Source organism: Lolium rigidum, chromosome 7 (assembly GCF_022539505.1).
Source record: "Lolium rigidum isolate FL_2022 chromosome 7, APGP_CSIRO_Lrig_0.1, whole genome shotgun sequence".
NCBI classification, from domain to species: Eukaryota; Viridiplantae; Streptophyta; class Magnoliopsida; order Poales; family Poaceae; genus Lolium; species Lolium rigidum.
The window spans coordinates 280,769,777-280,786,413 of NC_061514.1; the positions used below are offsets into that span (position 1 = coordinate 280,769,777).

A 16,637-nucleotide genomic window follows, 5' to 3' on the forward strand; every position below is an offset into this window, starting at 1 on the left:
AATAATTTACTTGTAGGTCAACAACATTAACGATAGTCATTTGTAGAATTCTTAAACATTGTTTGCGACATCGGAAAATTTCCCAAAGCAAAGAACCATGTCATCCTGAGCTCATCTTCCCCATCGTCCTTGAGTTTAGAGCACGTGTATAACTTAGGATTGGAGCTACCTCCATGGGCATCCACATCGTGGGGTGCTCAACCAGCATGCTGTCAAGAATGTGTGGCACCAGCCGGCATGCAAACAACGGCAACCTAGAAGAGGAGGCGGACGCGAGCCAAAGAGGAGCTGTACTTGGGAGCATCACGGGGAAAGATTAGCAAAGGCGGTTGGCGCAAACCCATCAGCAGCAGAGGAGCAACGCGGGTCAAAGAACATTTCCCCACTGTCATGGTTTTATGTGTTAGATAACAACATTAGTGATGATCTAATGACATGATAAGTGGTACAGGATAAGAATGGCTAGCTAGCATCGAAACTCAAAGTTTGGAATCATATGTGTTGATGAAAAAGGGTTATGCAAAGAAACTACATACCGGATATTCCAGGTGAAGTGAGGGTCGGATTATAGGACTTTAACAAGCCCAAATGCGCGAGCCCCAGTAGCCCCCCTCCCCCCAGATTATTGGCTAGGGATTTTGTTCAGGCTGGATATTTGCTGAAACCGAATTATCCGGCCCTAAGTCGGGGAGGCGGATGATCCGGCCCCTGTTTTTCACCAACGGCTCTATTTTGTGGAGGGGTATATATACCCCCTCCCTTCCTCAACCTGTCCAAGAAGAACCCTAAAAGCCGAGCCACCAATTTCACTAGATCTCCTCCCTCAACCACCCAAAGCACTTGATCTTTAGAGAATCGAAGGAGAGGACTATGATCTACATCCTCACCAAAGCGATTTGCATTTCCCCCTCATATATTTGAGGACCCTTTGGCTAGAGTTTTCTTTGGAAACACTAGATGTTGTTTACACCATTAGTAACTTGTTATTGTGTTGTAACAGTCTTGGAAGCCTCCAATTAGGTTGTGGATGCATGCCCCAAGGACCATGTAAAGGTTCAGTTTCCACCTCGAGGAAATCCCTTAGTGGACAAGTAAGCTAGGCCATTGTGATGGTGCTCACCTAAGAATAGGGTGAGGCCTTTGTGCCGTTGGTCTGGCCTTCGTGGCGACCACACCCCTCCGACGTAGACGTACTTTCCCTCAAAATGAAGGACCTACGGGAATCATCATTTGTGTCTCCACGTGCTCCACTCTCGGTTACCTCTGTTATTTATTATATATTGCATCTTGCTTAGTGGTAGCTTGCTTAGTTGTGTAGCTTGCCATCTAGGTAAATTCACTTAATAGCATATCTAAAGAATTTACCTTTTGTGTCAAGCCTAAATTTAAAAGGATCTAAAATTTGGTGGCCCCTATTCACGCCCCCTCCCCTAGGCGCGGCATACAAGTAGGTCGGTGGCTACGGGCGGAGAAGGTCCTATAGAGGCAACAGAAGCAGGTGCAGCAGCCATAAGACGTGAGAAGAAGAAAGTCGGTAATGCTGAAGAGATCCATCGCCCGTCGTCGAACCGGCTGGTCCGGTAGAAAATTATCATTTTCCTAATTAAAATGGCTATCCAGAGACCAGAGCTCCGCCTCCTCCTGCATATGCACTTTGGTTGCGGTGACAACAACACCTCTAGTTCTCCATGAACTAATTGGTACCAAACCAATTCAGAAATTCAGCCATCTAGAACTCCTCACGGATCCAGAATCCATAGGACACAAAACAGTTCAATATCGAAAATTAGTCAAGAAGGATAAGGGAACGAAGCAAAGCAATACAAGGCCACAAAACACACGACGCTCAGTCGTTGTGGAGCTCGGTCGTCTCTGTCATCCGTGTCATGCGCTCCACCTCCTCATGCTCTCCAGTGGTGTCAACGGCTAGGCCAACAATGCATGCTCAGACGTAGTCGCGAGCTTAGCCACCGCTGCACTCATCCTGGTCGACGGGGGTGGAGGAAGGAGGGGATCAACAAGATTAAGAAAGACAAGGGAAAGGGGAGGATTAAGAGCATGTCCAGTCGCAGTCGCGTCTTCCAAAGCGTCCCCTAAACCGTACCGGATCGAGCGTTTGGAGGACGTGTTTTGTTCGTGCTGCGTTTGGAGGACGTCGCTCCCCAGTCGTGTCCCCCAAACAAAATTTCGGAAATTTAAAACTTGAGCGAGATTCGATTAAATTCATCCAAACTTGGCATATAATACATAGATTCGAACGAGGTTCGACTAAATTTAAACTAAACCTAATCTAGAAGTACTTGCAGCAGCCGGAGGCGTCGTAATACTGGTGGAAGTTGTACATGTCGTCGGTGACGACCTCCTGCTTGACGCGCTTGTCGGGCTCGTCGACGGGCTCGTCCTTCACCAGGCCGCTTGGTCCTGCCTCGTCGTCGTCGGTGAGGTCCACGAGCGGCTTGCCGGAGTCGCAGATGGACATGGCGATCGCCGTGTCGAGGTCGCCCCTCCAGGCGTCCTTGTCGTTCATCGACGCCAAGCACGCCAGTCGCAGCCCTGGGCAGTCCTCGGGGTCGTCGCTGCTGGCGATGAGCCGCAGCTGCCGCTCGTACTCCGCCAGCAGCGCCTCCTGTGACGCTTCCTCCGGCTCCTCCTTCACCTCCGGCTTCGGGATGAGGAGGGCGCCGCCGCGCCTCTCTTGCTGCCGCCGCGCCTCAGATTGACCGGTGTCGCGGGCTCCTCCTTTACCACGCGATTGCGGACGGTGTAGGGCGCCGAGCGGTACGACGAGGACGGCGTCGATCGGGCCGGTCCTGAGGAGGAAAAGTTCGAGGAGGACGAGTACGTCCTCCTCAGCTTCCATTGCGCTGCGGGAGATGGTGGCAGTGAGGACGGGGTCTCCAACCTTGGAGCATCGTTGTGGATGCCGTGGATGACGCTCTCCAGGGTGTGCCCGGGAACGCCCCAGAACAGGAGGCGCCCGTCCCTGTTCCAGCTGTTCGGCCCGCCGATGAGGCTGGTGGTCTTGTGCATCTCCATGTCGTACTTGGCCTTGAAGTAGTTGGCCCACCAGGCGTCGTTGTTCTTGGCCGCCTAGGTCGGATCCGCCCGCTCCTCAGCGTCGAGTTCAGCCCGCTTGGCCCTGATGCCGTCCTTCCGTTGCTCCGTGTCCGGCTTCGACGGCAGCGGGATGCCAATGCTGTTCACGGCCATCTTCCAGCCGCCGCTGCTTGGCAGGAGCATGTCCGGCGGGACGGGATATCCCGCGTGGTACAGCGCCCACGCCTCCTTCACGGTTAGGCTGCCGCAGCCGAAGCCGTTCGCCGCGACGATCTTGCGGGCAGACGAGGACGACATTGCTTGGAACGGCGAGAAGAAGATCTGGGGGCGGCGAGGAAAATGTTTGGGAGCGGTGAGAGATTGGGACGAACCGCAGGCCTCTTAATGTACAGCGGCGGCAGCGGGTGGTTGCACGCAATAACGGCGGCGCGGAGGAAAATAGGGACGCCGTTAACGTCGCTTGACTAAAGGTAGGCGACGGGTTTTAGGCTTCCGAGCCGCTGACGCGTCGGGCCTGCGTCGCTTTGCCTCGCTTTTCGTTGTGTCCGGTGTGCTTGGAGCGTCCCCTGTGGAGCGGGGACGGGCTCGGGGCGCCGGACACCGTATCGGGCCGCGCCGGACAAAAAAAGACTTTAAGGGACGCGGCTAGAAATGTTTTTTTTGTCCGGCGCACTTCAAATCGCTTTGGGGGAGCGACTGGAGATGCTCTAAGGTCATATTAGCCGCACGCCTAGGGCCACCCACCGGTACCGAGTAGAAAGTATGCTAGAAGTTACATGAATGGAAACATCTAAAACACATGTTCTTCGCATGTCAACATTTTAACTGCTTTAAGAACGTGTGATATAGAGAATCGGTGCAACCCGGATAACCAGATGAGCCATTTTTTGGCCTAGCCAAGTACTTTAGTTTGCTAAAACGGTTTACATTATGGAACATAGTCATAGAGAGTTTTCTTGCCCGATCAAAACTAAGTGTTCAACATATTTCATAGCGGTAGCACACTGTGGTTTGTATATATCATGGCGCACTTGCGAAAAGGACTCTGCACGCATGCACGTCACGATAGGATCAAACACCACAAACGCAGCAGAAAAAGAAGCCGGCCTACGATTCTTTTTCCCCTTCTCCCCAAGCTTCCTTAGAGCAATTCCAATAGTATAGCCAGCTGCTAGCTATAAGCCAAGTGCCATGTCATCTATAGCTAACATAGAGCCAACATATACAATAGTGAGCTATAAAAGTGTAGTACTTTTACAATACATGGCCCACCTTTTAGTCTCACATAGTGCTTTAGGAAGCACGTCTGCAGAAATTGGCTACAAGATAATAGCTCACTCCTCTTCTCTCTCCTAATCTCTCTCCTCCAACTAAGCAAACTTATAATATTTTATCTCTTATAGCCAGCTGAGTGTACCTTATTGTACTTGCTCTTACGACGGTGTGCTCTTTCAACCATACATTAGCTCCTCCCCCTCCCTATCTTCAGCATTAATGCTAATTACATCTTCTCGTCTGTGATTGCTTGAGCAAGATACTCAAATATACAGTTCTTAATTAGTACTCCAACTTATTAATGCCAAATAAAGGCAGCGGAGGGTCAAATATAAAGTTTTCCTTTTCAGGCCGTGCTTGCGTCCCCCAGACCGAGGGTTCAGTCTCAGTTAGAGCTTCCGTCCCCAGGAAAAGCAGGCAGGGATTGCTCTTGGCGGCAGGCACCAAGTAGTGATTGGTGACTGATTCAGGTATGGTTCTTCCCAATTTCCTGTTCTTATAGAGCTTCTGACGTTCCTGCTCTTTCGATTAGGTTTCTCTGTTCTCCCATCAGAAAAGGGAAAACAATTCTCTGTTGCTTATGGTTGATTAGGGCGTGATGCCAGTGCCTTCCTTTTCGTTTGTTTCTTCTCTAGTTGGAACTTCCTATCGAATTCTTGGTTTCCTTCGGATGATATCCTGTTCTTGTCGAGGTTATGATGTTTCCGTTGTTGAATTAGGTTTCATGGAAATTGTTATCTCTTTGGTGCCCTCTTTCTCCTTCAGATTTCAGTCCTGAACTCGCGAATTCCAGCTTGTTCTCTGCCACCGTTTGTTTCTTGTTATGGAAGAATTTTACAGTATCATTATTTTTTCATTAGATGGCACCTATCCTATTGAAGCTGCAAACTTTACATGTTTCTTTGTAATAAGGATTGAATTCTTGCAATTCGATCATGTCTGGGCCCTTGCCAAGAACAGTGGTTGGTAGGCGAAAGTTTGTCCCATACCTTAATTTCGGTCTCATACATAAAATTAAGGACTTTGGAAGGATATTCAACGAATGTTCGAGTACACCTTCTAGCTATCGATGTTTCAGTTTCACCAGTCATCCTAGCTCTATTTTTTGGTCGGCCGCTTACCATTTGGCAGTACGTGAGAATTCCATGCTTCATGTATACGAAATATTAGTGCTACCAGTATCATATACATCACAAAAGAAGTTTATGCCAACAAATTCTTGCCATTCGACATGGACTGAGGAGTCGGATTATTAGGAACATCACATCCGACCGCGACACCCTTTGCTCTCTTCCCTTCTCCTTCACACGTCTCCTACTGAACTTTTGATTTTATTAAGTTGAGTATACGGTGTTTGGTACTGATACCTCACATACAGACGACATTTCTGAATTTATCATTATTGATAGAATGCACCTCTCTGAATTTTGGCAGGTGTCCGCGGAAGATCATATTGTCGATCGGACACTGGGACAGTGTTAGGATGTTGACCAGAAGACTGCAGGGATGCACCGCTCTTCTTATCGTGTTTCTCCTCTCCAACGTGTCAGGTATATGCACATTGCGAAAGTAGCTATTTGCTGTTGGTTCATCAGTAACATCACGTATCTTTCTATCTCGCTTTCTGTTTTTTTCATTATTGAGATTCCTAGTGTGACCACAAAATGCATAGCCATAAAGTGGAGCAACTTTCGTGGCTAGATTTATCCTTTCCATTCTATGAAATACATTCTGGCTTGCAGTTGGTCTGCAATCCTTTTCATGTTTTCTGTTTGAGTAGGATTAGGAACTACATTTTTTAGGGAACCTGAAACTGTCTTTATTTACTTTACCAGTCAACCTGAAACAAACACTCCAGTATGTGTGTACTTCTACTAAACGTCAATCAATTTTGTAAATGACATTCAGCTTTTTGACAGAATATTTCTGATTTTCCGCTTGATTCTTGTGTGATTTACAGGCAGTTTCACTGAAGAAACGGAAGGAGAAAGCAAGAGGCGGTCGCTAGCGACGGGGCTGTTCTGCGTGGCAATGCAGGGAGCGGACCCAACAGCGCTGCAGACGGGGCTCAACTTCGCGTGCGGCCCGGGCCACGCCGACTGCTCGGCCATCCAGCCCGGCGGCAAGTGCTACAAAGCCAACGACCTGCCGGCGCTGGCCTCCTACGCCTACAACGACTACTACCAACGCAACGTCGCCTCCGGCGCCACCTGCAGCTTCAGCGGCACCGCCACTACCACCACCACAGACCCCAGTAAGCACCCTGCTCTTCACTTTCCACACGATTTTTTTCGTTCTCTGGCACTGATTCTTCCGTGTGATTCCTCGTTCCAGGCTCGGGGCAGTGCGTCTTCGCGGGAAGGTGATTTTCATCGGCAATCTCAGTTTCCGTAAGCATTTCTGCATTCTCTGACGAGGTTCAGAACTGACATGAGTAAACTTTCTTTTCTTGGCGGCGGTGTGTAGCTCCATGGCGGGAGGGTCGAACTCGAGCACGCCGGGGGCGAGCGCCCCTTCCAGCTTCACCCCGCCGTCGTCGACGTTCACGCCGGGCTTCACGCCTGGCTTCGGGAATCCCGCCGGCTCCTTCAACCCTCTGCAAGACGCCGCGGATAGCCTCATGGCCGGCGCTCGCAGGTCGCTCTGCGTGCTGCTTCTTCTGCTGCCGCTCTCCTTCTGATCAGGGCCTCCGCTCGACTGTACATTGTGCTCCATGCCATTCGTTGCATGTTACTAGAGATTATTATAAAGTTACATGACAGGGAGGATCACTAGAGTATCACCATCATCTTTACATGTTCTTTCTTCAGTACTTCAAGTCGGATCTTCTATAAACTGAACCATATATGTAAATAATTTATGGAGATCGCACATTTTTGCTTAAGTTTTGAGATGTTGGTCTTAGTTCAAAGTTTATTTTGTTTGTTGGCTTGTTTGATCTGTTTGATGCCGGTTGTAGCATGGTACATTTGTTGTTTGTCTTTTGGACTTTGTGATGGTTTTATTGGAATGGGGGGTTTGCCCAGTTGAAAAAAAAAATTATATGATATCAAAGTTAAGAGGTCTTAAGTTCAAGCCTCTGCCCGGTTGAACCTATATTCCTCCAAATAGAAGTGCATAGGAACCTATATTGCTCCAAGGTGCAAGTGAGTTTCAGGTTGCATCTGAGACATGTTCTAGAATAGCACAAGACAGAAAGCCAGGATCCACAAAAAAGGTGTAATGCAGGCCTTATGGTTAAGATGAAAACTCATGTTATCTAAATAAAGATGGGAAAAGTTACGGAAGGTCATATTGGTACCAGTGTGAAGTCTGTAGCCTCGGACGTGAGGCTCTCGCGTCTAGGTCTTCCTCGCCTCCTGCCGGCACCGCCGTCCATCTGCCCCGCCTCTGTGGCCTTCAGGCCATGGGCGTGCGGTGGATCGCGGCACTCGTCAGCGGGAGGGCTCCACCCCTGTTTTGTGGGCTCCGTTTTCCATTTTTAGGGTCAAAGTGTGTAAGGGCGGCGTTCAGGTGGTGGTGGCGCCGCCTCGTGCAATAAGGTCTCCCCGGCTTGAACCCCATCTCGGCGGCAACATCGAGAGGCTTGTGAGAGTGGTGTCGTCTTCGAGTTTTTGGTCTGGCTGTGGAGATCTACGGACCGTCAAGGAGCTTCAGCGGCAGTTCATCCTTCTTCTTCGTCTTCAGAACAGATGTGGTTTTCTTGACTCGTTCGACGACTTTCTGCCTGCAACCAACAACGTCAAGCCGACTCAGGGAGGAGCGGTAGCGGCGGCGCGCCATCGACATGGTCTAGAGGTCGAAGATGAAGGGCTTCTCAAGGATCTCGTTGTAATTTTCGTTTTTCTTGGGGTGCTTTGTACTATTCGCTGTTTCTTTTAATGTCGGTGTCCTATTCGCAAAAAAAGATGGGAAAAGTTGAATGGAGAGCGCACCTACACATTTTTCCATTTTGTCTTTGTATCTTCCAAGTTATGTAATATTTCGATTTGTTTTTTGCAAGTCACTCAAAAATAACAAATAGAATGGAGGAAAAACATTTTGGATTTTTTTGCAATTTTAAATTTCTAATTATTTTAAAATTCAAAATAAATTCTTAAAAAATATATATATAGAGAAAAAATCAAAATATTTTACCTACATTCTAGTTGTTATGTTTAAGTGATTTTCAAAATGTCAAGTTAAAAAATTATGTGATGTGACAAATACAAAAATGAGAAGTTGTTTGAGAGAGAAAAAAAAAGCTAGCATGGATCTTGATGCAGTATAGACCGTGTAGATAGTGGTGCGAAAATTCTCTCTCAAGAAAGATGTAAGAGTAAGAATAACCATTAGACAAACGGTAACAACTAAAATACCCTAGATTTGTGCAATACATCGAATCCAAGGTAAGAACTAAAATAGCCTAGATATGAGAGAGTGTTGAAAGATAAATATATTGCTTAGCCTAGTTCCACCGGTTTAAACTAATGAGTAAGTTGTTCAGGTTCATACAACTTGCAACCGGATGTTTAGGGTTCAGTACCCAAATATCGCGATAATATTGTGGCATGCCCTAAAACCTAAAACCCTAAACCGATAATACAATAATTGTAATAACAGCCTCCCGTAATCCCTCCCGCACCCAGCCTCCCCAGCCCTAACCACCGCCGCCGCCGCCGGTAGCGCCGCCGGGGCAAAGACCCACGGGGCGTGGCAGCGGCGGGGGCCCCTCCTCGTCGACGCCTGGTGGACGGCGGCCGAATCTCCCTCCTCGACGCATGGCAGGCGCGTGGATGGGTTGGGCGGCGGCGGCCTGCGCTGCGCCCCCTTCTCCCGTCGGCTCTCCCCTGGTGGATCGGTCGGCGCGGGGGAGGGCGGCGGCGGCCAGCGCGCCGGCCTCCCTCCTCCCGCAGCACTCCGGCAGGGGCTGGTGGTGGGCGGCGGCCAGGCTCATGGCCTGTGCCATTTTCCCCCCTGACTTTCGCTGGTGAGTGGAGGCGATCTCGGGCTTCACCCGCGACACGAGGTCGTCCGGGGCAGCAGCCTTGGGTACGATGGTGGAGGTGGCCCTCTTCTTCGCCGGAGAGGGTTGGCCTGCGGTTGGTGGTGGCGGATCTTTCGATCTATCACCGCGTTCCGGCGGCAAGATGGAGATGCTTGGAAGCCGGCGACGGAGTCGCCGGTGGAGGGTTGGAGTGGCCAGCCCGGGATGGTCGCCGACGTGGGGGTCCGACCTGAATAAAGGCGGTGGTCCTCTAGGGTCTCTCTTGCGTGAAGAGGAAGACCTACCGGAGGCCTGGACTCGTGATCTAGCCGGAGTGTTGAGTTTCGGAAGGCTCCGCCGGCGAATGTAACAGTGCTCTTTGCCTGGAGTTTGTTGGATCGGTGGTATTCGGTCGTGCGCACCCATGCTTTTATTCCGGCCGATTGGTTCTGGAGGGAGCGGCGCGAAGCTCTTTTTCTGTGTTGACATCAAGTGACTATGGATCCATGATGAAAGTCGGAAGAAGAGAAGTTCATGAAGGCCGGAGGGAGGACTAGCTAAGGGAGGTTCAAGTCTCCGCGTTGTTGAGGGACTTGCTTGGTGTTCCGGGCTTCACAGCAGCGGTATGAAAGTGGGGGCGACAATACAGGTGAAGTTCGGAGTCCTACCTTTCGGGGTGAAAACCCAAGGTCCGGCCTTAATCTGGTTGTGCCCGGCAATGACCTTGTTGGAGGCATTGTTTTGAGAGCGGGGACTATCTTCAGTGGTGAAAACCTAAGATCGTTGATCGGGCGACGATGGTGTTAGCGCACCTGTTTCCTTCTTGGAGGCGTCGTTTTTGGAGAGTCCGTATTTCAGGTGTTGTCTTGGCGGTGGATGTATTGCTGTTGTTAGGCCCGAGATACTGTAGCGGGACTTTTGTTTCTTAGTTTTCTTTTCCTTTTTTTGGCTGTGTGCATCCGTAGTGCCATTAGGGCGGTGCGTTGTTGCAGAGGCTGGCTGTAATTGGTATCGTTTTGATATTAATATATTCCCTTTATCGAAAAATATGCTATTATGGAAGAGAAGGGGTAACCAATATAATCCAATTTTAGCTCTTAAATAAAGCTCTGTAAATAGGAAGCAAACAGTGTATAAACTCGCACTGAAACACACCAGACAACGGCGAAGCCAGGACGAAAATCTATTATATACTAAAACCAAAATAAGGGTGTTTTTTCGAGGCACCAGGTTAGTCCACATATGCTAAAAAAATATAAACCAAAGATTTTAAAATTAACGTCTGAGATTAAAAGATAAGATGTGTTACGTACAATAATAGACGTGTACAAAAGTAAAGATATGGCACGTAAAAACTATTTGGATCCACACGTGAACATATCAAAGTAAAAGGAAAGTAAAGATCTGGTACGTAAAAGCTATTTGGGTCCACAGATGAACCTATCAAACAAAAAGAAATAAGAGGCAGTTTCAAGAAAAAAAATATGTGTACACAACTTACATGACTTACACGTTCAATGTGGGTAGGAAAATAGGAAAGCTTCACATAAAAATAGGAAGCGATCAGCGTCCATGTGAAAAAAAACCAATCCACATAAAAATAGAAACTGATTATCTTCCATGTCAACAATAAAGAAGCAATTTCCTTAAAGGAGTCCTACAGTCATACGTTAGATATAGATTAGACAATTAGATTTGTTTCCAAAGGAATTAGACATGTACGTGTCCATGTAAGCACAGGGTAGACTACAAATGTGATATATGTAAGCAAAATTATATTATTTAACTATATTACTTATTCAACTATAAATATAGTAAGACATATCGCAGCTCAATGGGACATTTGCATGTTCCAAAATTTTAAACCGCTCTCTTCGTGTGTGCATGTAATCCTAAATGGATGTGAGTAAAAATACTTCGTGTAAAAAAATCAAATATCTCAACTCAATGCGACACGTGAGTGATAAAAAAGAATGACACATAAAAAGGAACTATATGAACAGACTAAGGAGTTTGTATAACAACATACTACATTCAGCTGTGAAAACCTACTAAATTCTAGATTATTATGATAAGGTCCCCACAACGGACTGAGCGTGAGGAAAGAGAAGTTTCCAAAAAATGTTACTCAAAGGTATAATAGGAACAAACTAAGAAGTTTGTACATATGACGACGTCTAAATTCAGCTATAGAAAAAATATAATAAATTCTAGATTATTATGATAAGGTTCACGGAATTTCCTTGGACCGTACGTGAGGAAACAGAAATTTCCAAAAAAATATTACTCTAAGAAATGATAGGAACAGACTAAGGAGTTTGTACATGTCATGACGTCTAAATTCAGCTATGGAAAAACATAATAAATTCTAGATTATTATGACAAGGTTCGCAGAATTTCCTAGGACCGGGCGTGCGGAAATAAAAGTTTCCAGAAAAATATTATTCTCAATTTTTTTTCAAACAACAAGAAGTAAAAAAGGCAACTTCAAGCCAGAACTCATGTACATGATCTGAATCATAGAAAGAATAATTGCCAGATTGAGCGAGACACATAACAGTAAAATAAACATCACTTGGAACATTGCCATGTTCATGACTACAATTGTAGTCGCAAATATGATAGTTTAAAATGAAATCATTTGAACGTAGAAACCCCCGCGAAGTAATGCATTGCATAACTATAGTATTATGCCTTATTGCTGTGTAATACTTGAATTTTTATTTATTCTAAAATATTTAATGAGTAATTTTTTTGTAATAGTATATGAGCAGTTTTCTCTAGATTTATGCAAGTCATGCATATGTGCCAACTATAGAACACGAAGCGAACTAACACATATATCAACGGATATATTGCAAGGCCTTTGACAGTCAAGCCAAGAATACGTAGCAACTAAAAATAATTCATTTTGGTAAAATTCATTCAACACTAGGATTGGTAGTTTTAATGATCATATAGCATTACTAATATAAAGTTATAACATATAAAACATTACACAGAAAGTGAATCATTAAAAGTAGATAGCATTTTGAGATGTTGCCCTTGCATTTGCGAGGGCCACCTTGCTAGTTATGAGAAAAAATGCAACTAGCAATGAGGAAAAAGATATTACACGACTAAGCTACACATAAAAGCGTCTCAACTGCTCAGTGGTGCTCCTTGCAGCGCCATTCTGCACGCGCCCTGACGATCTCGGCCTTGTCGTCCTGCTGCCGGATCAAATGCGTGCTCTGCAGGTCACCGCTGCACAGGCTCGGCGACAGCATCCCAGTCGAAGACATGGTGGTGAGGGACTCCAGGAGCTGCGACTGACGGCACTCACGGCGATAGTCGAGCGTGATGCTCGTCAGGTGGTATTCGACGAGCACGTTCAGTGGCACGCTCTGCGCACGGATGGAACGTGTAAATTCAGATATATTGCACGGCAAAGTTCAGAAATGATATGATAGTTGCTAGAAGCAAGCGACAGGGCAGGAGTACCTCCAGAATCCACCCGATGTATTTGACATTGTTCACGTGCTGGTTAACATCCATGTCGCTCCATCTCGGCTGGAGAATTAAGACAATAGTTCTGGAATAAAACTTCACTTTTTTGGGAAGAACATGTGATTCAACGAGTCTTCTTACTTCTAGTCCCGATCGTACGCTCTCCGCTGTCGCGTCGGTGAGCTTTTCGATCCTGCGGTTGGGGCTGGGGTTGTGGTTGTCACCGGCAATGATGTTCCTGTCCAGGTAGAAGGGCAGCACCTCCTCCCTGACCTCTTCAGGGATCTTGGACAGCTTTCTCGTCTCTCTGTTCATCATCACCCAGTTGCTGCATCCATAAATCATCAAACGGCATCAGTCGATCAAGCATTGTTGGATGAATCTGGCTGTACATGTATCTCAAATAAACGAAGCCAGCAAGAGGTGAATTTACCTTGTAGCTCTTGCAATCATTTTCTTCGTTCTGCGGTCTCGGATGATCCAATCTCGACGCATGCCGTTCTTCCCGGACGATGCAACCCACGTGTCGATCTCGACCACATCACCCCTATGGTCAGAGATTGTAAGTGATATATTTATTGATGATTTTATTAATTACGGATAATGTTCAGTACGATCTAGAGGAGTGAAGGAGCTGGTACCACTGGCTGTACTTATCGACCTGGATGTTGATTCTTGTCACGACCCAGATGAGCTTCCTGAGACTCATCTGCCGTGTTGCCCCAAATCCATCCCCAGCTAGCCCAGAGCTCATTACATGGTTCAGCGCTGTCTCCTGCGTTAATTTACGAGTAGTCAACTTCAGACAGAAACATATTCTAAATGCAGAAACCTTTGCAACAAACAAAGACAGAACGCTAGTTTGGTACCGAGTGGATAATGCGATATGTACCGGAAAATTAAAACAGTGCTTATGAAGATATATACTACAGTACTATACATACCTGCAAGAGGTTCATAAGAGTCTCCATGGTGGCAGTCCGGTCAGGCCCGATCTCGTAGGATCGGATCACAAACCTCTGCCTGTACACTAGCCTTCCTTCCACGAATTTGCCTAGCCTGAAGGTGTCGTCGCTGTCCACGGTAACTGGTTGTGCTGCTGAACTGCGAACATTCGCCGCCTTTCCATTGATCTTGACGGCTCCATTAACTGCATTAGCACATCTGATGTTCCTGCCACCACGGCCTCCACCATTGTTGCACCTCCCTACAGACAATATGCTGGACTTCGTCTTCTCAGGGTTGCCAAAAAAGCATGGACGCTGTGTGATTCGCCCCGTGGATTGCGACGCCGGCGTGGCCATTAATGCTATTGATGCGTGGCCACTTTGTTCGTCAGTGGCTCTATATGAAAATGAAATGGTGTGCTTTGAGTTGAATAGCTCGGAAGGAACCAACAAGAAGGGAAGCAAAAAAAAATCAGGATCAAGTTTATGCAATCCTGTTTTGTGTGGTGGTACATAACGAGTGAACATAATCTAGCTTATACTAGTACATTACTAGTCCCAGATAAGGACCAGTCGCGAAAATTTGGTGACCAAATATGGTACGTACTTAGCTCAACTGCCCTGCCAACTGTTACACCTAAGAACAATTAGAAACTGCTACACCTAAAAGGACTCTTCTGATACTTGGATCCACCAAACCTTGTTGAAAGTATAAGCAAGTTTTCACAAAATTTAATCCAGAAATATGACAGATAAAGCATGATAATCAACACAATCATGATAATGGCATTTTACAAAATACTCATGAAACTATGGACGAGATATTGTAAATATGATAGCAATAACATTTCAAATCGATCTGCAAGTAAATGAAACCAAATCCCTAACCAAAGGGATAGAAACACGTAAGGTGCAGAGTGCAGACAAAGACCCGTTTGCGTTGGCGGTGTTGTCAGCAGTGGCCATGTCGATGAAGAAGCCATCGACATCGGTAAAGTAGTCGTTGAGAAAGGAGTCTTCTGCTGCAGTGTCTGGGAAGATGGCAGTCATGCTAGAGCGCTCCCCAAAACATGGTCGCCCCTCTCCTACATAATCAAAAGAGGTGGGGTTCCAAATATATTTTCCATGAAGCCAACCTTTGTCTGATTTTGTCTATTAATTTTTCAAAATCCTATGTCCAGGCCTTTCCAAAGTGAGAGTGGAAATCCCAAATAAGTGATAGGCACATTTTAAATATGACAATCTAGCGGGCAACTCAATTCCTCAATCACCAAAGTATCACGATATATAGGCGAAATTGAGCGTTTTGCCATTATGCAATGCAGAGTTCAGGGCACTCCAAAAACATCGAGCACGTACCTTACGGTATTACAGCATATACGAATAAACATTAGGGAATAGGTTGTTCATTTGTGAGAGGCTCAATCAACCCACAGGTTTCAGATTTATAAAACACAAGCTTAGAGCACCCATCGAAATTATGAAAAAGCAAGGTGATAATGGGTCACCTTGCCTTAAACCACTCCATGCCAGATTTTTGGCCTTGCCCCATTTAATAGGATGCGATCATTGTGTAATTGTTGAAACCGCCGGAAAATCTCGCCGGATTTCACCAGCCGCCGGGGACAGAGGAGGCTTCGGGAGTTTTCTGGCTGTCTCTCTCTTTTTCTTGATACTTCTCTCTTCTATATGTTACACCTGAAAAGTTACAGGTAAGTCCTATGTACATTCAGTACTTATAAATATATCCTTCTACACTCCCCCTCAAGATGAGGCAAAGATGTCACATAACCTCATCTTGTTACATAGTTTCATAAAAGATACACCATCAATGCCCTTGGTTAGAATGTCAGCTAGTTGATCAGATGACTTGACATATACCACTTGCAAGACTCCCGCATCTAACTTTTCCTTAATGAAGTGTCTATCTATCCAAACATGCTTTGTTCTATCATGATGAACAGGATTATTCACTATATTGATGGCAGCTTGATTGTCACAGTATAATTTTAATGGCACGCCATTAAACAGTATCAATTCAGAGAGCAATATTTTCACCCACATTAATTCACAAATGCCCAATGCCATTGATCTAAATTCAGCTTCAGCAGTGGATCTAGCAACCACGCTTTGCTTCTTGCTTCGCCAGCTAACAATATTCCCACCCACGAATACACAGTGCCCTGAAGTAGATTTTCTATCATCAATACTCCCAAGCCAGTCTGCATCAGTGAATCCTTCCACGTTAAGATGTCCATAATTAGAGAATAAAATTCATTTTCCAGGACTACCTTTAAGATATCGAAGGATTCTATTGACTGCATTCATGTGGCTAGTCCGGGAGAATAAAATTCATTTTCCAGGACTACCTTTAAGATATCTACTTATTACACTGACCGCATATGTAATATCAGGTCGAGTATGTGACAAATATATCAGTCGACCCACTAATCGTTAAAATCTCATTTTATCCACCGGTTCTCCCAGATCTGCCTGTACAGTATGATTTCGTTCAACTGGCGTGGAAACCGGTTGACAGTCCATCATTCTAGTTTCTTTCAATAAATCAAGAGCATACTTTCTTTGAGAGAGGTAAATACCTTGAGCACTATATGCCACTTCAATTCCCAGGAAATAATGAAGGTACCCCAGATCCTTGACTTCAAAGGACTTCGCCAAATCCTTCTTTAGCTGCACCATCTCCTGTTCATCATTGCCTGTTATTATAATATCATCAACATATACAATTAGAATAACAACCTTGCCCTGATTATGCTTGTAGAATAAGGTATGATCAGTGTGAGAAGCCCTTATTACAAATCTCCTTTCTAAATTTTCCAAACCAAGCTCTAGGCGATTGTTTTAAACCATACAACGATTTCTTCAATTTACATACTCTCCCT

General features: G+C 46.0%; 2 protein-coding genes across 2 annotated transcripts; one reads left to right on the plus strand and one right to left on the minus strand.

Annotated features, from left to right (window-relative positions):
* The first annotated feature begins 5,282 nt into the window (after positions 1–5,282).
* Positions 5,283–7,216, plus strand: LOC124678641 (glucan endo-1,3-beta-glucosidase 4-like). Its single transcript, XM_047214502.1, has 4 exons — positions 5,283–5,882; positions 6,293–6,586; positions 6,667–6,694; positions 6,799–7,216. The coding sequence occupies exons 1-4, from the start codon at positions 5,816–5,818 to the stop codon at positions 7,010–7,012; spliced, it is 603 nt and encodes a 200-aa protein (XP_047070458.1). The 5' UTR covers positions 5,283–5,815; the 3' UTR covers positions 7,013–7,216.
* Positions 7,217–12,391: 5,175 nt separating this feature from the next.
* On the minus strand, positions 12,392–14,091 carry LOC124672830 (palmitoyl-acyl carrier protein thioesterase, chloroplastic-like). The gene is made up of 6 exons (XM_047208996.1): positions 13,732–14,091; positions 13,429–13,562; positions 13,221–13,334; positions 12,929–13,115; positions 12,782–12,850; positions 12,392–12,684 (listed from the first exon to the last, which is right to left on the minus strand). The coding sequence occupies exons 1-6, from the start codon at positions 14,089–14,091 to the stop codon at positions 12,448–12,450; spliced, it is 1,101 nt and encodes a 366-aa protein (XP_047064952.1). The 3' UTR covers positions 12,392–12,447.
* Positions 14,092–16,637: the final 2,546 nt, after the last annotated feature.

Excerpts from the sequence above, each read along its gene's own strand:
- LOC124678641 (XM_047214502.1), top strand. The coding sequence starts at position 5,816 with ATGTTGACCAGAAGACTGCAGGGATGCACCGCTCTTCTTATCGTGTTT. Across the intron at positions 5,883-6,292 it reads TCTCCTCTCCAACGTGTCAG|GCAGTTTCACTGAAGAAACG; the intron begins GTATATGCACAT and ends TGTGATTTACAG. Across the intron at positions 6,695-6,798 it reads CAGTGCGTCTTCGCGGGAAG|CTCCATGGCGGGAGGGTCGA; the intron begins GTGATTTTCATC and ends GGCGGTGTGTAG.
- LOC124672830 (XM_047208996.1), bottom strand. The coding sequence starts at position 14,091 with ATGGCCACGCCGGCGTCGCAATCCACGGGGCGAATCACACAGCGTCCA. Across the intron at positions 13,563-13,731 it reads CTCTTATGAACCTCTTGCAG|GAGACAGCGCTGAACCATGT; the intron begins GTATGTATAGTA and ends AAATTAACGCAG. Across the intron at positions 13,116-13,220 it reads ATGATTGCAAGAGCTACAAG|CAACTGGGTGATGATGAACA; the intron begins GTAAATTCACCT and ends TTATGGATGCAG.